The sequence below is a fragment of the Penicillium manginii genome, assembly GCF_028828005.1.
Source record: "Penicillium manginii strain IBT 31320 chromosome Unknown utg000009l:1.0-3297300.0:1.0-3298630.0, whole genome shotgun sequence".
Taxonomy (NCBI): Eukaryota; Fungi; Ascomycota; class Eurotiomycetes; order Eurotiales; family Aspergillaceae; genus Penicillium; species Penicillium manginii.
The window spans coordinates 2,873,703-2,894,495 of NW_026643110.1; the positions used below are offsets into that span (position 1 = coordinate 2,873,703).

Here is a 20,793-nt window from a genome sequence, read left to right on the forward strand (position 1 = left end):
ATCATTTGTTTGTATCGATATACTACTATCATAATAAGGTGTAGATTCGACTCCAACACATGTAAAATCAAGCGGTCATATAATCAAACAACATTATGAAACATAAAAAAAGAACAAGAAAGACACAATAAGCTACTTGCAACAGCCCCCACGCACTATCCTATTCTGTAATCATACGACTAGTCACTAGGTATTAGTACTAGCAGCCTTTCATGGATGGCATGGGATCATCGTAGCCACGCTGCTAGATCCACCTACTCCACCCAGTTGGAGAAAGTAGCCTGGCAGGCCTGCTCTGCACGCAAGCCCGAGCTGATATCACTGCAGATATTCCAATCCTGCCCGGTTTGATACTCGTTGTCGGCGTATTTGAATTTGAAGTAAGGGGCGGCGACATCCCAGTTGATGTTGGTAACAGTGAGTTTATCCGACAGCCACTCTTCTTCGATAACATAAGGAATACCGCAGTCATTGCCCTCTTCATCAGGGGAGTAGACACCGGTGCGCTTGCAGACGTCATCATAAAGAATGAAGGCCTTGGAGCCAGAAATCCCGGCAAATGGGTTGCTCCCATCGAAAGTAGGAACGCTGACCTGGCTGATTTGCATCGCAAAGGTCCATTTTATTGGGGCCTTCAGCGAGGCACAGCTCTGAACGGTCTTCGCTGGTTTTTTCGATATCTTTGATTTGGTTGTTGAGCTTGCAATCTGCTTCAACGACAGCAGAAATTGCAAAGAGAACGAGGCCCGTGAGAATCTGGATAGACGATTTCATTTTTGGAGTGTGAGCCCTGGAGAGTTGAGTGACTGAATTTGTTGAGGCCCGGGATGAGGGTGAGAATGAGTTTGAGAACTGGGAGTTGGAATTGATGGTTTTCAAAGGTTTATATAGCTTTTCTGGTCTCTCCCTAGGTGTAGTCAAACTAGTGAACTCATGGTAGTGTTTGGACAGGACTTGAGCCACTCTCTCCAGAATAACTCCACAGGGTTGGCTCTATGACAGCTGCCAACAGCCCAATGAACGCAATGCTCCATTACATCTGAAGAAACTGACCCACCTGAACTTTTTGCCCCCATTAATGGCTTTTCAATCTGACTCTTCACACTTTTGGCCCCAAATAGAGCCACTCTACTAATATTAAACCACCAGGCATTTGTCTTGTTCCAAGCCCATGTTAAAGTTCAGCCAAAAAGATATCAAATCGTCTGAGTTTTGTATAAATAAACAGAAATCTCACACGGGACACGAGCAGTTCAATTAGAGTACTAGTACTAGTAGCGTCTCGGAAAATATAATCAAGGCATACCGATGATATTCCAGTACTATTATAGCAGCCTTGTACCTCGGGAGCCTGAAGTTCCAAGGTTGGGAACCCGTGGACTTGAAGTCAGCCTTGGCGGCCTTCACACTCAAAGCTATATAACCGTCTGCTCAGGTGACCAATCATTGATGCTATCATGGTCCACCTCAGGCTTCAGCCCCTTCCAAGGTTTCAAGTTCTTGTGTGTACTCCCTAGAGATCTTTACTGTATCAAGGCTAGTGCTTAGGTAGGCACAGCTTCTCCTCAGCTGCCAAGGTCACCTGGGCAATCTGCAGAAACTTGGCGGAGCCATCCGCTAGGAGAAATATGCGGAACGTCTTACTCCTAACAAGAATGAATGACCTTTTTTTAAAAAATTCCCTGCCTAGGTACTTTAATTATACCCAGCCTACTCCAGGGTTTGTGACCATTCAAGAACTTGGTTATTGTTATGTCACCTGATGAATACTACTAAAAGAAAGTGGTTGTACCTAGGTATTCACTTTTAGAAGAACATTCCCAAGCACTGGACGTTGGAACGGTTCTCGATCGGGCCATTGTTCGGAGCCCCATTTTCAGGGCCGGGCCACTTTTCTGAAATACTTCCAAGGTTAGATCTGTAAATCCCCGCTCTTTACCACCTGGGTAGTAACTTCAAATATCCCTGTTGAATCAGATTTGCAATGATAAGCTGATGTCCACGGGTGTATATACTAGACAACGCAACTTGTAGCAGTTTGAACTATCGGTATGGATACTAGTAGTATAAAACACTTCATATTGAACACTCCATCCTAAAACCTTTGGAATACCTAACTGTATGTATGCTGGAGTTTATGAGTGAGAGCCCCCCTATATGACCCGTGAAAAACCTCGTATGTACACATGCCTGGGTGCCTGGATTTTCTTCGTTGGCCTAAATCATACCTAGAGAAAGCACGATTTCAAGTCTGCCTACAGCTTGCTACCGCCGGGAGGGGCTGGACGAGGGTTGCTGCTGTTCGGGTCTGGCACGGTAAATAAGGAGATATCCTCCGTCGTCTTGCCGTCAATTGCGAGTTCTGCCGCTACTCGACCGATCGCAGGGGCAAACTTAAATGCATGTCCATTCCCCTGGGCTAGGATAATGTCCGGGTGCTTCTTCAAGGGGCCAATAATGAACTGTCGATCCGGCGTGATCGCATACTGACAAGTAACGGTTCGAAGCTCCGGGCCATGGGCGGGTATGATAGTGTCCATAAACTTCGTCAACTTCTTGAGCAGATCTGGTGACGGAACGAAGGTACAATGGTCAGGATGCATCACGTTTCGCAGGGAATCCTAGCCTGCCTTGATGCTTGGCTCCCCGTAAGCTGGGAATCCATAATATAATGGATGGCCACCCCAAATCCACACGGGGAAGTTTTTCGGCTCGTAGCGCTCAGGATCCAAGGGCTTGAAGTGCGTAACTTGCTCTTGCATAACTGTCATACCGGGAATCTCGGACCCAAGAGACTTGAGAAGCTTGTTGACCCAGGCGTCGGCTGCCAAAATCACCTTTTTGGCATGAAATTTCCTCTTGGATGTTTCAATCACAACGCCGTTTTCATCAGGAGTCAATTTATCCACTCTGTGGTTTTCCTTCAGGGTAGCTCCATTGGTCCGAGCCTGATATTGCATGGCAGTGACAGACCTGCCGGCATGAACGATACCGGTATCTTCCGTATGCACAGTATCGATATCATCAGCAATCTCAAACCCAGGCCAACGTTCATTTAACTTCCTTTGAGTTGAGAAGCTCATATTTGACACCACGAACATCAAGGCTCGCTGTGAAATCGTCAGCAGTGGTTTGTCCTCCCCTTGGTAGAAGTACAACTCCACCAGTTATTTGCACTAGTTCCACCAGTTTTCTTTGAAAGGTCATCCCAATCCTTATACGCCGCTTGCGCAAGTGCAACATACTGCGGAGAGCCGTACGAGGTTCTGATAATACGCGAGGTATCAGACGATGCCCCACGAACATGGCCCAGCTCGAATTGTTCGAGGCCAAGAACCTTGGCTCCTTTGCCGGCAGCTTGATATGCTGCGCCGCTTCCCAGGGCACCAAGGCCAACAACTGCAACGTCGAATCACTCCATGATTATTTGATAGTCTTGTTGGGAATTTCAAGAGGTAGAAGAAATAGAAAAGACTTGTTGTCAATGATCTTTTGGTGATAGAGAACTGAGAATCTTTATATACTATTACGTTGTCTCATCACCTAGTGAGTTTGTTTCCCCTCTTGTGGGGTACTCAGTTACTTGCCACCAATTACCTTAATTGCCCAACCTGGAATCCACGATCCCCGCTTCCCCGGCCCGACAAATTTGATTTGAGATAGCGGGTCGGAGTTAGCGGCCGTAGCGCGTTCGTTGATAAAAGCTTGTATCTATTATCTTAAACAATTCGCGAAAAATCGACAAGAGTGATGTTTTTGCAAAGGAAAGTCATTCTATTCTTGGCAAATCTCCGGCACCTCAGGTATCATAACCCAATTCGAGAGTCACTTTCCGGTTCAGATGATTGCAAACATCAGACTTGTCCTGCCTTAGATAATCTCCTTGCAGTTAATCCCAGTCTCTATATCCCATTATTGACATGCTAGTTAAGCTTCCCGCAACCGCGCTCGGTGAAAAGAGCGACCGGTAGTTCTCCCAATCTTCGTATTGATAGGTTGGAAATTCAAAATCAAGTTTTTCGATGATTGTTCTTTCTCTTGCTCAAGCTAGCCATGTGCGTAATATTATCGGCGTGGTAGAACTTTCTAGAGCACGTATAGTAGGCGTCAATGGCATGGGTAAAATCTTTGAGTAATACTATTGCTGAATAGTATGTTAGTTCCAACCGTTGAATTTCAGTCTCAAGGGCAGATGAGGCTGGAGAAACCCCTGAACCAATTGAAAAAGAACTGATGCCCAGGTCTAAAAAATAGTCATAGGAACTCTCATTCGGATGATATCACAAAGGTAGTCAGAGATCAATCCATCTCCCACTCATGCATTCGCATGTACAGAAACACTTTTAACAACCATGTCCGGCACAATCAACTTCTCCTGTATCGAAATCCCATTAAGATAATCGTTGCTATCAACCCTCCGATACCCGTCATCCAGAGTCTTCTCAATGCCCGCCTGAACATGTCTCTTCGCCGTCCGATCCCGCGCCTCGAGAAGATCCGTTTCGACGAAGACGCGATAATCGCAGAGAGTCGAAAGGTCTCGCCACCCTGGCTCATCGAGGAGGAGGTAATTTCCTTCGACAATGATGATAGACGCATCGGGCGTAATCGTGATCCCTTCTTCGACAGGGTCTTTCGCTTCGTGGTCGAAAGTTGGTGCGCCGAGGACGTGTTCAGATGACCATTTTTCGTCTTGCGGTAGAGGCGTGTTGTCGGCCCATTGCCGGAGTGTGTGCATGAATGTCACGAACCGGGATACATTGAAGGTCCAGGGGGCGCCGCGTCGGATGTGTGCTTCTTTCGGGTTTGGGAGTTCGTCGAGTTCGCAGCGGGAGAGATGGAAGCCGTCCATCGAGAGTAGGGCGGCTTTCACATCCGGTTCGTTGTTTAGATGGTTCACCACCGCGGCGGCAGTGGTCGTTTTTCCTGAACCGGGGATTCCTGCAATGGCTACTATGTAGCGTGGTTTGAGGGAAATATTGGCTTGATCGCGGATGGTTTCCGCTAGGCGGTGATATTCGGCTTCCATCTTTGAACTGTTAGCTTTTAGAAGCTGTTTTCGAATGAAACGAGTTGATACACACGTTGGCTTGAATTGAACAATATGTTCAAGTTGCAGTTCAGTATGGGGTAGTATAGAGTAGCTAGTCCAGAGTATCACTAGGCCACGGTAGGTAGATTTAGTAGTAGTATTACGGCGCCTCCCGGCAACGCCCTTTCAGCAGATCATAATGAACTGAAAGAGGAAAAGTTTTCTACACTTTGAACAGTGCCGGATAGTCCTTCGCCATCTCTGGGATATGGGATTGCTATGTAGAAGATGGTGGAGTTGCCCTCGGGCGACTGTGCTCCACGGACGAGTGTCCTCCGATGGGAATGCCATCGGTGTTGATCCGAGTCGGCTGCCCGAGATACTTTACAATGGACTACAAAGCTGCAGATGCCGATCTTATCAAGCAAAGCGGGGTGAATAGCGAGAGGACAGGTTGTGCTCTCGCCGTTGTTGGTCCTTGACGCCGAAGGTGGATGGCTTGGTGGCCCCGCCATTCGGTGAGTTTTCATTGGGGAGCAGGGAGGGGTCGGGAAACTCGATTTCCCCGCCATTTAGCGGGGGTAATGGGGATAGAAGGGGAGGGTAGAGTCATATATATTGCTAGATTTGTTCGTGAACCTCCAAATGCAGCTGGCTAGGTTGAGCGAGTTTCGAGAATGCTCGCACCCACCGGAGGTCAGCATCGGAGAGAGATGTGACAGTAAAATAGTATGCGTAATCAGATTTTCGAGTCGTTGAATGTCGTATACGCTGGGAGTTGAACGTCAAATTATAAGAGGTCATTGATCATGTTGTTGCTGTTGTCTTGCTCTGGAGTGGAGTCTGTTCTCCCCGGGAGAACGTTGAGACGGGGGCACTATTGGCTTCAGGATTGGCACGTCTACTTTTGGCTTTCGTTTGATCTTCGGTTTGGCGGTGGGATCGACGTAGAAGCATAAGATTTGTTCCTGACAGCAGTGGGAACACTGTGGCTTGGCGTGATCACAAACGACATGCCATTCTCGGCATGCCTTGCAGTCATTGTAAGGCTGGCGGGTTGGGCGCGGAGTTGTCGGTGCCTCACAAGGAGAGCCCCACAATGTCGGCCGCAGCCAGTGAGAGAGCCGTCCACATATTCCCCAGGACATGCTGTTCTGGACAGAGACGGTGGTCTTGGTGGATTGCTCCCCGTGGGGTTGTACTCTGCAGACAGTCAGTATAGCTGGGAGACAGTGGTGGTGGGGAAAGAGGGTAGAAGTCAGTGGAAGGACCCCAGATATGAAGTAATCCGTGCAGAACTTCCAGCTACTCTGACACTGACCTGGCAAGACTCAGGATTGTTGACTGCTGTTTGCCCTAGAGGGGTAACAAACCGAGAGGAAGTGGGCAGCATTATGAATGCAAAGCCATTGAGGACCCGGACCCCTCAATAAATGGCGCAGATTTTCCAGTGGAGTCGGATGACATGGCTTTTTGGAGTGGAGGTGTGTTTGTGAGTGTGTGTGATGGAGTGTTGGCATTGACTTGGCTGATCTGCTGATTCCACGGAAAGCGTGACTCGCTCTCTTTGGCGGGTTTATCTCCCGTATTTTTCTCCACCTTCACATCTTTCTACACTCTTTACGGAGTACATCTCCACCAGAATTCAAGTTACTCTCATACACTCTATCCTGTACTGCATATTGATTCAATCCTCTATCGCTGAATCTCCCTGATCCCATCATCAAATGGACCGCATCGCCAATATCATCCGCGCCGATCATCGTGACCTGGCTTTGTGTTACCGCCGCATTGTTGATGCCGTCGATGAAGATGAGCAAACCCGACACCAGAATCAATTTACTTGGGAACTGGCCCGTCATCTTGTTGGAGAGGAGCTCGTGATATTCCCTGCAATGGAGAGGAATGTACGCGACGAATCAGTGGATGAGCAACAACCACAACGCCCCCACCCACATCAAAAGGTTAGTCTGTTTGGGGCTCATTTCATTATTCTTCCTCTTCCTTACCTGTGCTGATAACTGCAGCTCAAAGAGAATCTCCAAATCTTCCAAAATCTCCACTGCTCCGACCCACGCTTCATCCCCACCATCACCGTCTTGATGGATGATCTTGCAGCCCACATCCACACCGAGGAGACTCTCGATTTGGTTAAACTGGAGTCAGCCATTACAGCAGAGGAAAGCCAACGTCTGGCCCGCTGGTTTGCCCGCTCGAAATGGGTTGCGCCCACGCGTGCCCATCCATCGCTACCAGATCGCTCACCCTACGAGATGGCGACCGCGCTCATCGCGGCCCCACTAGATCATCTGCAGGATCTATTTCGGCGGTGGCCCGATCCTGAACTCTACCCGACGCCTGGCCCGGAGGAAGGCTGACTTTTGAATTCAAGTTGACATATTTTCCCATTTGGCAATATTTACATGTGCGCGATACATGCAATGTGTGCACACAGTTATAGGCACGAGGTGGATAAATACAACTGCGTTTCCGCCTATCGGTTAATGTTCTGCGCCTCGCTTCTCATTATGAGCTATGCCTTGCGTATTCAGAGCTCGTGTGCTAGCCTCGACGCTCGCCGGGTGATGGTCGCCGGGCGCATGATTTTCTCGTCGGGGCGCATCCCAGCCCAACTCATTGTTGAGCAAGTCGGTGGCCTCTTGCTTGGCGGTGTCCGACACATGGGGATTTTTCAGCGCTCTGTTTGTGTGGTTAGCTTGTCGACCGGAGGCCAAGTCCTAATGGACTGTAGTACAACCTACAGAGGGGGTGTCTCCAGGCACTTACGATTGATAACCAAGCATTGCGCTGATTCTTTCCTCGGCGGTAGTGTCCACTTCGTCATTTGCTGGGGATCTCGACATGATGAATCTTTGCTGGTCGCGATGATTGAAATCTCCTTGTGATGTTCAATCAAACGTAGATTTGATGTGGGGTTATCTAGTATCAAGTGAAACAAAATATAGCCGGGACAATTTGCGCCCCTTACAATTGGCTTCTAGTCTGGACCTGCGTCATGGCGACGTCGAGCTGGCAAATCGCCGGAGACCATCCCAGCCCCATGGACACGTGAAAAGCTTCTTCCCAAATTTGGTTCCGAGGAGCCTGACCGGATGATCCACGGGATGGCGGCAATCCCCGCAAACTATAGATACGAAGTCAAAGCTTCCCCTGACAACATATCCCAGCATCTGCAACAGCTATTGCCAGTGCCCAGGTGGGCACTCGATCCTATCCACTATCCACTGGTACTAACCATAGGAAATGGCAATGGTAGCAAGGCGTTTCCTTACTTCTTGAAGTTGCTACGAGTACCTCGCCTTGAATGTGTTCGATGATTCAATAGCCTGGCCTCAACTGATGTCAGGGCTGCGTTGAGTGGCGGCAGTGGCTCTCGTGGCCAATACGAGGGGAAGGAGATCTATATAAGAGCCGGACAGGGGTCCCGATTCCTTTCACAGTCATCATCGCATCACCGCATCACTGCTTGCAAGTCATCTTCCATTTGAAAGGGTCGCAACAGTTCCCGGTTGATCCCAGTCACCTCATATCTGATTGTATCACGAAACTCATCGGCATCCACTTCCACCTCTCCTAGCATCTCCGCTTCTTCGCCATGCCCAACCCGTTCAAGGAAACCAACCTGTTCGAGCCTATGAATAGGTCCAATTTGATCTACGGTCGGATTATGCGGAGTAAATTCCCCACCGGGACGAACCCCAATCCTTATGAGGTGGACCCTCTCCCGGTGGCCGAGCTGGAAATGGAGGATCCTCTGAGCGCGGAATATCGGTACTACGATGAACCGCTTGGTATGTGTGGAGTTGGAGGGTTTTATACAGGGAGTTCTTGAGGTTATGTGACGCTGATTGGCCTTGTATAGGGCAGGATAAAGGTGGCGAGAGTAGTGATTGGAGAAGCCGGCTGGTGCCGATGAAATAGATGCGATGATAGATAGAACTAAATATTAGAATCAAATAGAGTAGAATTAATAGAATATGCCTGGTACTAGTAGTGCTAGTAGTACTCAGGGCTGCTTGTATCAATACTTATTCGCATGTCTTGGCAGTCCAACCTTCCACTTCCCCTTCGCTTCTCCTTCCAACGTCAACTTCAACTTCTAGTTATCTCCTCCCACCCCACCCCCGACCGCAAATTTCGTTGACTACTAACTACTATAGTACTAGCCCTGGCTCTTTGCGCGATGTGGATACTCAAGGAACGTCAATTCAGTTCTAGTCTCCGGATCGACGCGGGCGCGCTACAGCAACAACATCAACAATTGGAATGTGAGATGAGTCATTCGATCATCCACCACTGCAACACGGTCCCTTGCCGGGGGCGATCGCACATATGAATTGAACCATCTTGAGAGACAGTTCACTCGATATCGAGTTCACCGTATGCCCATGGATACCCCCCCCCCTGATGGCGTTGTTAGCGGTGTTCCCCTGTTTCACCGGCGGTTTGGTGTCGTGCAATCACGTTTCAAGTTGACACTACCAACTCTTTAGGCGCCGGACAGTGGCCACTCGCGCCCTTTCCCTGTCCCACTCCTATGAAGAATGGACGATCTTCCACCTCGGGTGGATGGACCAGCTGGGCTAGACTCCTCCTAGGCTGCTCATTTTGGTGATGGTGGACTTCACCACCGCCGCTGCCATGGCCTGAGACGTTGCATTCACCAAGCACCGGCCTATCACTGGTGGAATATGAATGGGTCTAGAGCAAGGACCAGAAAGTGAATGGATTGTCTCTGATCTCTGATTGTTCCCTGGAATCTACAAAATGCCAGAGACTGCCTGAGCTCGCGACTTCTCCTCTCTCCTCCATCCACGCGTACATTCTTCATTCTTTTCTCCTTGTTTTGTTGACAATCCGGCATTGTCGAGCCTCTCTTTTTGCTCCCTGTCCTTCTTTATCGTCCCTACGATCCCTTCCAATCGCTTCTTTTACTTTTACTTTGCTTTCTTTCCCTCCTTGCGCTGCCTTTCTCCCTGTGAATTGCTAGCCAAGCTTCTGCATTTTTCATTTTTCTACTAGGAAATATGGTTTCCTCATCACTTCGGATTAGCGCTGGTTCGCTTTTCCTGCTGAGTCTGGCCTCGTCTGTGACTGCCAGCTCAAGCTATTCGCTGGTCGAGAATTGGCATGGTGACAAATTTCTGGATTTTTTCAACTTTCACGTCGGTGAAGATCCGACCAACGGGTTCGTCAACTACGTCGACCAGAGCAGTGCTGAGAGCTCAGGGCTGGTAAAGGTGCTGGACTCGGGTGGTGTTTATATCGGTGTCGACCACAAGAAGACGATTTCGACAAGCTCTCAGGGTCGTGACTCGGTGCGCATCGGCAGCAAGAAGTACTACGATGAGTCTCTGGTGATCGCCGATCTGGCCCATATGCCAGGCAGCGTTTGTGGTTCATGGCCTGCCTTCTGGTCTGTTGGCAAGAACTGGCCTGCCGACGGTGAGATTGATATCATTGAAGGTGTTAACCTCCAGGACCACAACGAGATCGTCATGCACACTGCTGGTACATGCAGTATCACCGACACTGGAATGACTGGTAGTGTCAACGCCACGGGATGCGGTGAGGACCTCGGTACAGTCGGCTGTGTCATTGAGGGTCAAGAAGGAAGCTATGGTACCTCGTTCAACAAGCAGGGTGGTGGTGTCTATGCGATGGAATGGACCGACAAGCACGTCAAGATCTGGTTCTTCCCTCGCTCCAAGATCCCCGCCTCTATCACTAGTGGCAGCCCCGATGTCACCCAATTCGGTACCCCGATGGCCCTGGTTCAGGATGGCTGCGACGTCGCCAACAGCTTCAAGGAACAATCTTTCGTCTTCGATGTTACCTTCTGCGGTGACTGGGCTGGTGGTGTTTACGGCCAGTCCGGCTGCCCCATGTCTGGCTCCGACTCCTCTACGAGCTGCCGCAACTACGTCGCTAACCACCCAGCTGCCTTTACGGAAACCTACTGGGAGATCAACTCTGTCAAGATTTACCAGACAGGTGTCAAGCGTATCGCGGAGACCACTACTGCCAACACTGTCGCGACCCAGGCTACTGCTACTCACGCCTCTGTCGCTCAGGAGACCACTACCAAGACTTCCATCACCGATCACACCGTCACCAAGGCCGATTCTGCGGCTTCCTCTACCTCGCAAGCCGAGGCCGAGTCTGCTGCTGTTAAGACTTCATCCACCGAGGGAACTCACGCTGCCGATTCTGCTGCCACTTCGGAGGCTGTTGGTATCATCGGTGAACTGAGCCCCACTTCCACTGCTGTGGCGGCTACCACTACAGCAAACGCCGCTACACAGGCCGTTGTTGAGTCCGCATCAAATGAGTCAAGCTCCAAGGTCAAGACCACCCGCATCGTAACCGAATTTGTTACCGCTACCACCACTCTCTGCCCTGCTGCCGAGAGCTCGTCTATCGCCGCCGTTCCTGCCAACCATGAAACCGCTGCATCCTCATCGGTCGTTGTTGAGACTCCTAATGTTGTTAAATCTTCCAACTCGGCCCCGATTGCCGAGTCGGTTCCTACCCAGGCTGCGGAAGCCTCACAGCCTACCAATTCCGCCGGGACCCAACAGGCGAATGCTGCTACTACCCACGCTGCGCAGTCCCCAGCCCCGACGACTCCCATCGGTGCCGATGCAGTCTCCAACACATCTGCTGAGCAAGGATCCTCGTCCACCCAGCGTCCTCTGCCAACCATCATCCCCGCCCCTGGTGTGAACCCCGACTCTGCGAGTGCCATTGCCAACCAGCCTCAAACGTCGAAGGCTCTGATCCCCACCGCAACCGATGCTTCTGTCCCCTCGGGCAGCACGTTCCCAGGTACTCCCAGCAGTTCTGGAAACTTTGCTCTCTTCACTAGCGGAGCAGACAAGCTGTCGACTGGATTCTCAGTCTTTGCCGTTGCCCTTGGCTTCGCCATGGCAGTATGAGACGTGCTGTTGTGTTTCAGTTTAACCTAATCAGCGTTTTCGCGTTCTGTATTCGATGGCGGTTCCCCTTGCGTGATTTCTCCATATGTAAAATAGGCCCTTTGTTCTCGTCCATAGATCGTGATAGTCAACAATCCTTGCAGCAATGGTTCCCCTCATGTCAATTAATTAAAATATCAATTAAATTACAATTAAATTCTCTCAAACAAAAATGTATCAAGTCTATCAACGCCTTACATAAAACTTTCGCCCCACTAAGCCTTCATCCACCGCTTCATCCAATCCCGCACGTAGCAATTCAATATCCCATCTTCGATTATTCCCAATCTTCCATTCCTCAGAGTATCACTGCCGCGCTCAGCCTTCTCCGTCATGAATCTCTTCGGGCCAAGTTTTGAATTTTCGCCGTACATTGCCACGTAATGATCGATGAGCTTGACTGCGGGGTTGATATGCTCTTCACCCCGCTCCTCACTCTGGCGAAGTCCTTGCATCCATTTTTCAAAACTGACAGTCTCGAATTGGAATCCATTATGCCTCAAAGCGGAGAGCATAGACGACCATGTGAATTCACGAGAATTGCACACGTTGTAAAGCGAGTCATTTTGCCCATTTGCCCGCCTTGCTGGTACAATGCAGGAGATTTGTCTTTCATCTTGGCTGCTTTCACTATCCAAGGAACTTGATTTTGTAATTGGATAAGTGCATGTTTGGGCTATCTCCACAATTGTAGAGGCTAGCTTGTCAACTGGAATCCAGCTGCAAGTATGACTTAGATCCGGTAGTGCCTCTAGAGTCAACGCTGACCGGATAAGCAATGGTAGTGCCTCCGAGTCATTCCACAGACCCTTCCTCGAGTGACCGGATACTTGGCCGATCCGAAGGGAGTAGGCGTGTGCTCCTGAATTGCGGGCATTGTCAACGATGTGCTCGCCGATTAATTTGGATTGTCCGTAGCCCATGTATGCGTCTGTGAGCTTGGCTGGAGTTTCTGAGATTTCTTCGTCGGTAGACTGGAGGGTTGTCGATATCGAGGAACAAAATATTAGAACGGCTGGGGCGGACTGTGGGACGGAGAGGGATAGCTTGATGAGATTGTGGAGTCCCTGGATGTGTGGTTCGAATTCAGAGAGTGGGAGGTTGAAATTGACTGGCCAGGCGGCGTGGATGATGTGTGTTGTTTTGCTTTTTATTTGGTTGAATGTTTCTTCGTCGAGGCCGAGGTTTTCCTGATCTAGGGTGCTGTGTAGAGCTATGATCTTGGACATCTGTTCGACTGTGACATGTAGGTCTCTTTCGACCAGACTTTGGAGAACGGCTTCTATCGGTGATGTTTGTCGTGTCAGACAGAAGATCGCTGAAATAGCATCGTCTTTCAGAAATTCATACAAGACATGTGCACCAATTGACCCAGTTGCGCCTGTCAAAACCACACATTTGGAATTTGAACAGAGACTAGGTTGAGCAACATGGCTCTGGAAAGATGAATATTTCTGTATCAAATCCAGTATCATGGTCTGGTTGTCTTCGATGGATGTGACAGACTCGAACTCGCCTCGTTGGAGCGCGCAGATATTTGTAGCGAGACAAGCAACACTACCAGTCTCGTATATCATATTGACGCAGATTTCATGTTTCTCAAAATAGAAATTTTGAAGAATCAATCTTCGGAGCTGGATTGCCCTGAGACTGTCAACTCCCTCCGCGAAGAAATTCGCTTCGACACTGGAAAGGGCAATTCGTAGTTCATCTCGACAGAGGTTCATCAAGAGGGACTTTGTTTCCTCAAGGCTTAGTTGAAGATGTCCGCTGACTCTATTAGCCTTTGCATAGATACCCTCAATCAGATCCGCGTAGAGCACATAAACCTGAGCCCGAATCATAGATCCTTTGTCCGTTCGTGGAAATTTAGAATCAAAGGGGAGAATGGCAATCAGATCGATCGAGATTTGAGAGAACCGCTCGGCACGTAAATTGGCCCCCTCAATCGTAGGCCAGATAACTTGAAGGAATTCTTGGTCGCTGAGGTCGAGACTCTCGGCCTCTTGCGAACGAATGATTAGTAGACCCGGAGTCGCTTTGCCAAGTCCCACAACTACAGCTTCATCGATAAGACTGTTTTGCTTGATAAACCCTTCAATTGGAAGTGGTAAGACCTTTTCCCCGTTCACAAGTGTGACCCTGTCATCCAATCTGGATGCATACTTCCATCGATTTGGGATTGTGGGATGTTTCGTGAAAACATCTTTCGAATGGAACGAGCCGGGTGGTTCATTCGAATTGGATGTTGTCAACGCTGGATGGCCAGCTAAATACACACATTCATAGAGGGAGTCGCCGATTGGCTTCATCCAGATATACGGTCGGATATTCTCAAAAAATTTGAGATAGTTCCAAAATGGATCTCCCTCGGGTCGTGATATTGACTCGGCTACCAGCCCTGCCTCGGTTCTAAATTATCATGTTAGAGCGAAAGAGCAACGGAAATCCGGCATAAAACTTACAAGCCAAATGATCCACTGAACTTAACGCCTTCCTTCACTAGAAAATCACCAAGTTCATCGGGACATGGAGCGCCTCCGTACGTAACAAGTTGACACCTTCGAAGACAAGCGATTCCGCGTGGGCTATCTACTAACAGCTGTAGCATATACGGTACCGCTGCGACCGACTCAGGTTGTGCAATCTCTAGTACCGAAACCACGGCTTGAGATGTCAGAGGGATCGCCGAATTCCACATGTACGCAGTCTTTCTCATCCACATAGCCTGCAATGCAGTAGAGAGACCATGCAAATGGTACCACGGAAGTGGATTGAAGGAGGTCAACCCCGGTCCTCGCAACGGGTGCGTCATTAAGGCACGGTGTGTGAGATACAAAGGTTTTCGGGGTTCCTGTAGAACCTGACGAGTGGAGAATAAGTGCAATCTTACTTTTCCGAACTTCGGGATCGCGATTGCGGTGCAGGACTAAAAGCGACGTTTCGAAAGTGTCGAGGGACGCAACTGGCATTGGACGACAGCTCACCAATTTACGTTGTAAGATTTCTCCCATTGTTGTGCGAATGCTTCCGGTATCTCCATAGATGATAGTGTCGCATTGAGCCGAGTCAAGTAAGTAGACACATGCCTCTGCAGACAGACGTGGGGAAAGCATCATCACAGTGTATCCCAATCGGCTTAGAGCGAAGAACGTGATTACCATGTTGAGGTCGGAGAGTGTGAGGAGTGCCACTGTGCAACCATCTTGCTTCGGCTGTGTAAAATCGAGATCAGTATCTAGCGATGGAAATTAACGTGGGAACTTACTGGTTGGAAGCCACTGGCCATCAATCCCGAGGCAATCTGGTCGACCATCTGGTCAATATCTTGCCCAGTATAGTAACTGTAAGATGCAGCATCTTGGGCGGAGTTAGGATATGCGAGTATTGGTTGTTGAACAAAATCCGCAGCTCGATGTCGAATCAAATCGTCAAGAACGTGGAGTTGTCCGAACTTCTGTATTAAGGGATCCGGGGCACCAGAAGAGGCCGCAGGGGCGGTCTGATCACCACGTTGAATACCCATGAGGATACACAGGAACTTCAAAAGACGTAAAACTTGCAGCAAGATATTTTAGGATGGGAAGTAGTGGTATTAAGGGGACTTGCTTTGTGCAAAAAATCTAATATTAGCTCGGCTTCTGTCCTAAACTTTCTGTTTACTGCATTCGGGATTCCCGGGACGCTGCCGTCTCTCCGTTTTTAGTGACGGATATCTGTTGCTAGTTATCCGAATTCTTGAATTGATGTATATTTCCGTAATATAGTTTAATGGGTTGCGATTTTATTTCAATATGCAGCATATAGTGCTATACTGAGCCACTACTGCCGACCCAGCCAGCCCTTCATCGGAGGATATCTTATACCAATCCAATACTCCGTAGTTCACCAGCTGCTGCCACAAACAAGCCACGGAATTTTAGTCCTCAAATCAGATACTCTCCTGTCTATCATTGGGACTTATGTAGCAGAAGTCACAGCTGAGCGACCGTAGTCCAATAACAGCTGCAGGTAAGCTGATAATTATGCAAAATGGATAATCTCTTACGCGATTCGTCGGTGGTTTTCTGCACAGATAAACCGTTTTCGCCTACGATACAACGATGGTCTGAAATAATTTCAGGTTCCTAGTAAATAATATTTACGGGATTAGTTGCAATCACGGCTGGTGGCGATGGTTACACTGCATGTGTGCCCGAGCTTGCTGTCCTGGCTTACATTGAAATCCTGTTGGCCAACAACAGTTTTCATCCCGCTGTCATGAACAAGGGGGGGGGGACTTCCACCGTGAACAGAGTGACCGTTTGTACTCTGAGACGTTCGCCAATACAGCGAAATTACTGATCATTGCTGAGATGAACGGGCGTTGGGAACTATATCAAATTATGTACTAGTATACTCCGTCCATCAAGTTGGTTAGGATTGCCGATATGAATTAAGAAAAAGCCATAGCTGAAAAAGGTTCCCTTCAAGTAGAATCTCATAGCTAGGACCCCGAGGTGATTTATTTACCGATCCAATGAATACGGGGATTAAGTGTACATCCCGAGACATTGTCGAGCTCTACTATGCAGGCTTGCTAGACCCGATCGACGTCACTCATACTAGTAGGTATTGAGAGAAAAAGGACTTAAAATCAGAATTCCTACTGTTTTTGTGCACAGTCCCGCATTCCCAAAATGAGTTCCGACGGGGAACTAGATCCGAGAAGTTGATGAGTCCTTGCGTTGGCTCAACGGCCGCTGGGAACGGTCCTGCAGAAACCCCTTGTGGGGCAATTCGAACCAGATCGCCATTTTATATGTGGTCAAGAATGTCAACCGTTCGATCGGGACAGTACATTCCAAGGTTGTTTGCCTTTGATTCGTTTCCAGGGACGGCCCGTGTATGCTAGTCGCATTCCTCGCGGGACTGCGTAGATTGCCCCGGTGGAGCGGAAAATGAAGTGATCCCGGTTCATGGTATTTGCATGTCTGACTTGTCAAATTTTCTAGAAGATCGAGTGCCATCCTGGTTGTCGGTACTCAAACATTCCTTTCGCCTGGGACATACTAGTATCAACTGTATCGGGCCGGAAGACACGGATCCGTCGTGGTATGTTCGTTGCTATTAACTATCGACGCGGCCAAACGAGAGGGGCACTAAGGGATTCTCTAGGGACTGTCCGACAGGGATGCTGCTGAATTGAAAGAATAGACTTATCTATTCCACATGTGATCATATGACATTACAGTACAGTACATTTGATGCACTGGCCTGAAGGCAAGGAATGGATGCATCTGAACATCTTGGGGTTTTCTATTATATGAAGAATGACGAAGGAACGCCGTGCAAACTCAATGCCCCAACCAAGACCCAAAACCGGAAATTTGGAGTCCAAGTCAAGTTCTAGAAGGCAATGGCCTTTTCCTTTTCCACCGTCATCAGTCGTTCCAGCATCTTTCGCCATGCCTGGCCTGCCCTTGCGGCATGTTCATCTGGCACGGATGGGTCGTCTACCCCGGTGGTTCGAGAGAAGACTTCCATACTCACCCATCCGGTATAACCTATTCCGTTCAAACAGGCCTCTGTCACCGGCACGATAGGCAGATATCCGCCCCTCTCTTCTTCACACGGGAACAGACGAGCATTCCGTGACCAGGCTAGGAGAGTGGGTAGTCCTGGCGTCCGAAGGAAGGAAGTTTGCGGGTCTACCCTCTCACCGTCAGCTAGCTGCACCATCATAACGCGGTCCGGGTCAATCTCTCGGACGAGCCGCTCCATTGATGTTTGCAAATCATCGTCTGCACTCGGAGATCTCCGTCCGGATGGACTGGTCGGATCAGCCCACACCCGAGCTGCAATATTGAACGTATCCAGGCAGATCCCCAGGTTGGGTCGGTTGGCTCGATTGACAATTTCCCAAGAGTCCTCCCACGTATTGATGTAAGTACCCCAGGCCAATGCTTCGTAGGCGATGCGAATTGGGAATGCCACATCAGCAGCTTCGGCCAGATCTGCCACTAGCCGATCCTTGTCACCTGTGATCTCAGAAGGGTCGAGGAAGGAGGATGGAATGAGAATGAAGAGACTCTCTCCAAGAATTTTGGATAGCTGCACCCAGTGTTGGAGTTCGTCGATACGTTGAACATGTTGTACAGGATCTATCAAGCCTTCATAGTGTCGGAAAGGTTGAAGTGCTAGAACTTGCAGGCCACGCTCGGCACAAAGATCGCGAATGGCGTGGGCGGCATCGATCTCGTAGTCTCGATCAGTACGGCCCGTCGGCTCACAGTCGTGCGAGCGTAGCGTCTTTGCTAGCTGTGCGAGGTCGTCATGGAACAGTTCCAGACCTTTCTGGCCGTGTTTTGCTGCCGCGTCGATTTTGGCCGTGATGGAGTGCAGATTAGCAACGCCGAGGCTCACTGTTGCGACAGCTGGCTTCCAGCGAATAGCGTCTTCAGCTGGCGGAGTCGGGAGTGAATGCATCGGGCGCTAGTGATTGATAGTCTCGGCAAGGGCTGTTAGATATCAAGTTGCAAGGCGTCTTCGGTCGTCGGGTGCCAGTGCGTATATAGAAACCTTAGAATATTTCATTTCATTTCAATCATCATCGACTTGACAACTCCCACTATTCAAATTTAAATCAAACAGTTCCACGAGCACCTGATGCCAACACGTCTGTTTCCGTGTCGATCGGAGACTCTTCAAGGTCAGGGGTGAGCAAATGCGTCAAATAAGTGGGCCGATACAGTCAATCTATGGTCCAGAACTCAATCAGCCCAATGACTGATATCGCTGCGTGCAACCCGCACTCCACCTGGGCGGGAGAGAGGTACCGGTGGGAAATTGCAAAGTATATCCAGGAATCTTCCGGGTCAATGTTCGAGGTGTCCGGATTGCTGTCATGAGCTGCTTTCGGGTGGCGGGGCTGTTTGCTGGTTTTTGGTACCTAGTTGTCCTCCGATGGACCGGGCGTGGAGATGGCATAGCTGAGAGCTAACCCTCCGAGGATAGCGCCGCATCCGATGCAACTATGAAGCTGAGGACGGTGGCCATCTATTTTGAGAATATGATATAAAATGGACACCCTGGACCAGGAGAGAAGGACGGTATCTATCGTTGTTTCGGGTCCCTACTATACAAACCTCTAGCGCATCTCTCATTACGCAATCTTCCCCTCGAAAATATGACCGTCACCACAGGCACTCCACTCTACTCGATGGTGAACCGCCTAGGACAGTTGGCTGTACAGGAAGGCTCGAGCCCTTCACCGCAGACCCACCTTGAACTCTTGCGGATGATCGACCAGCTTAGACTCGCCGTCGAATCACCAACGGAAACCATTCTGCGTCTCATCTACCAGGTATACCACAGCACTGCCAAGCTGGCCATTTTGTGAATTAAATTGCTGACGTGACCGAACACAAGCCTCCGCAGAATGCCGCATTACGTACTGTTATTGATATGGGAATATTCCCACTGCTGATGGAGATGCAATATCGCGAGTCGGGAATTTCTGCCGATCAGCTTGCAAAGTTTACCCATGCAGAGAAGGATCTGGTCGGTACGAGTCTCCAAATTTTCCCACTTCTGGCTGGGTTCCTATGCGACAGGTACTTGGCGGATCTTACTAACCAGCTGAATAGTCCGACTGATGCGTGTCATTGCATCCCTAGGGTTGTGTTCAACCCCGGGCTCGGAAGTGTATCGGGCCAATGATAAGACGGTGGCATTGATTCAGCCTATTGGCAGAGATGGGGTGCCGTGCATGTATGTACATGCATGCAGTCTTTCCTTCAACTCACTGACTGACCTGCTGAGTAGATACGACCTCACGGTGCCCACCTTGAGCAAGCTCCCCGAATATCTGCAAGCTCACCAATATGCCAATCCACAGGAGTATACCACGTCCCCGATGAAATGGGCTGTTGGCCAGAGTCAGTTCGAGTGGCTGGCAAGTCATAAGGATCAGCAGACACTGTTCAACTCGTATATGGCAAGTCGCCGACAAGGCCGTCCCATGTGGTTTGATACATACCCCGTGGGGCGTTTGCTGGGCCATGATGTGCCCTATGAAGACAGTGTCTTTCTAGTTGATGTGGGTGGTAATCAAGGCCATGATTTAAGCCAGTTTCGACTGAAACACTCTCATTTGCCGGGTAGGTTGATCCTACAAGACCTCCCCGACGTCGTCGCAGGCGTGTCCAGTCGGGACTCCGGGGTGGAGGTAATGGGATATTCATTCTTGGATCCCCAGCCAGTGCAGGGCGCGCGGGTCTACTATTTCCGATCCATCTTCCACGATTGGCCGGACCACATCTGCCAGCAAATCCTTCTCAATACAATCTCAGCCATGGCCCCAGACTACTCTCGCATCTTGATTGTAGACTTCGTGTTATCGGACACGGGCACTCCACTTATGCAAGCGGCGTTGGATATTCAGATGATGAGCATTGGTGCCGGCGTTGAGCGAACGGAGCGCCAGTGGAGGAATCTCCTGGATAGCGTTGGACTGGAAATCACCGGAATATGGAATCAGTCGGCTGGTATGGAATCGGTGATCGAAGCAGTGCCAAAGAATTCAGGGCGACGAGGTGAGAGGAAGGGAGAAATGGTTGAATAAACATGCTACTGCTATTAGTTTCGCTTTTCTAGATTTGGCGTCCCAATGCACTGACTACATACTACTTTCTTGCTCTATCTCTGGTATGATCTTCATTGTCCATATTTGGGTACTATTGTCAGGTACAATGGCCCCGTCTTTCCTTCAAGTTCTAGAGT

At 49.5% G+C, this 20,793-nt stretch overlaps 10 protein-coding genes across 10 annotated transcripts; 4 read left to right on the forward strand and 6 right to left on the reverse strand.

The window, feature by feature from the left end:
• Positions 1–254: 254 nt before the first annotated feature.
• Positions 255–608, reverse strand: N7533_012775 (uncharacterized protein; the record flags this gene model as incomplete). The annotated part of the gene is made up of 1 exon (XM_057109425.1): positions 255–608. The coding sequence occupies one exon, from the start codon at positions 606–608 to the stop codon at positions 255–257; it is 354 nt and encodes a 117-aa protein (XP_056954526.1).
• Positions 609–2,255: 1,647 nt separating this feature from the next.
• N7533_012776 (uncharacterized protein) lies at positions 2,256–3,083 on the reverse strand (the record flags this gene model as incomplete). Its single annotated transcript, XM_057109426.1, has 2 exons — positions 2,256–2,566; positions 2,684–3,083. 2 exons carry the CDS (start codon positions 3,081–3,083, stop codon positions 2,256–2,258), a joined length of 711 nt encoding a protein of 236 aa, XP_056954527.1.
• Positions 3,084–4,315: 1,232 nt separating this feature from the next.
• N7533_012777 (phosphoribulokinase/uridine kinase family protein) lies at positions 4,316–5,029 on the reverse strand (the record flags this gene model as incomplete). The annotated part of the gene is made up of 1 exon (XM_057109427.1): positions 4,316–5,029. One exon carries the CDS (start codon positions 5,027–5,029, stop codon positions 4,316–4,318), a length of 714 nt encoding a protein of 237 aa, XP_056954528.1.
• A 1,730-nt stretch (positions 5,030–6,759) lies between these two features.
• Positions 6,760–7,410, forward strand: N7533_012778 (uncharacterized protein; the record flags this gene model as incomplete). Its single annotated transcript, XM_057109428.1, has 2 exons — positions 6,760–6,996; positions 7,060–7,410. 2 exons carry the CDS (start codon positions 6,760–6,762, stop codon positions 7,408–7,410), a joined length of 588 nt encoding a protein of 195 aa, XP_056954529.1.
• Positions 7,411–7,533: 123 nt separating this feature from the next.
• Positions 7,534–7,896, reverse strand: N7533_012779 (Con-6 family protein; the record flags this gene model as incomplete). The annotated part of the gene is made up of 2 exons (XM_057109429.1): positions 7,534–7,732; positions 7,820–7,896. The coding sequence occupies 2 exons, from the start codon at positions 7,894–7,896 to the stop codon at positions 7,534–7,536; spliced, it is 276 nt and encodes a 91-aa protein (XP_056954530.1).
• A 752-nt stretch (positions 7,897–8,648) lies between these two features.
• On the forward strand, positions 8,649–9,640 carry N7533_012780 (uncharacterized protein; the record flags this gene model as incomplete). Its single annotated transcript, XM_057109430.1, has 4 exons — positions 8,649–8,844; positions 9,214–9,359; positions 9,412–9,497; positions 9,547–9,640. The coding sequence occupies 4 exons, from the start codon at positions 8,649–8,651 to the stop codon at positions 9,638–9,640; spliced, it is 522 nt and encodes a 173-aa protein (XP_056954531.1).
• Positions 9,641–10,080: 440 nt separating this feature from the next.
• Positions 10,081–11,991, forward strand: eng2 (putative GPI anchored endo-1,3(4)-beta-glucanase; the record flags this gene model as incomplete). Its single annotated transcript, XM_057109431.1, has 1 exon — positions 10,081–11,991. One exon carries the CDS (start codon positions 10,081–10,083, stop codon positions 11,989–11,991), a length of 1,911 nt encoding a protein of 636 aa, XP_056954532.1.
• A 254-nt stretch (positions 11,992–12,245) lies between these two features.
• N7533_012782 (uncharacterized protein) lies at positions 12,246–15,556 on the reverse strand (the record flags this gene model as incomplete). Its single annotated transcript, XM_057109432.1, has 5 exons — positions 12,246–14,442; positions 14,496–14,532; positions 14,577–14,618; positions 14,687–15,245; positions 15,299–15,556. 5 exons carry the CDS (start codon positions 15,554–15,556, stop codon positions 12,246–12,248), a joined length of 3,093 nt encoding a protein of 1,030 aa, XP_056954533.1.
• A 1,862-nt stretch (positions 15,557–17,418) lies between these two features.
• Positions 17,419–18,498, reverse strand: N7533_012783 (sugar phosphate isomerase/epimerase family protein; the record flags this gene model as incomplete). The annotated part of the gene is made up of 1 exon (XM_057109433.1): positions 17,419–18,498. The coding sequence occupies one exon, from the start codon at positions 18,496–18,498 to the stop codon at positions 17,419–17,421; it is 1,080 nt and encodes a 359-aa protein (XP_056954534.1).
• A 700-nt stretch (positions 18,499–19,198) lies between these two features.
• On the forward strand, positions 19,199–20,635 carry N7533_012784 (uncharacterized protein; the record flags this gene model as incomplete). The annotated part of the gene is made up of 4 exons (XM_057109434.1): positions 19,199–19,375; positions 19,441–19,576; positions 19,659–19,782; positions 19,837–20,635. The coding sequence occupies 4 exons, from the start codon at positions 19,199–19,201 to the stop codon at positions 20,633–20,635; spliced, it is 1,236 nt and encodes a 411-aa protein (XP_056954535.1).
• Positions 20,636–20,793: the final 158 nt, after the last annotated feature.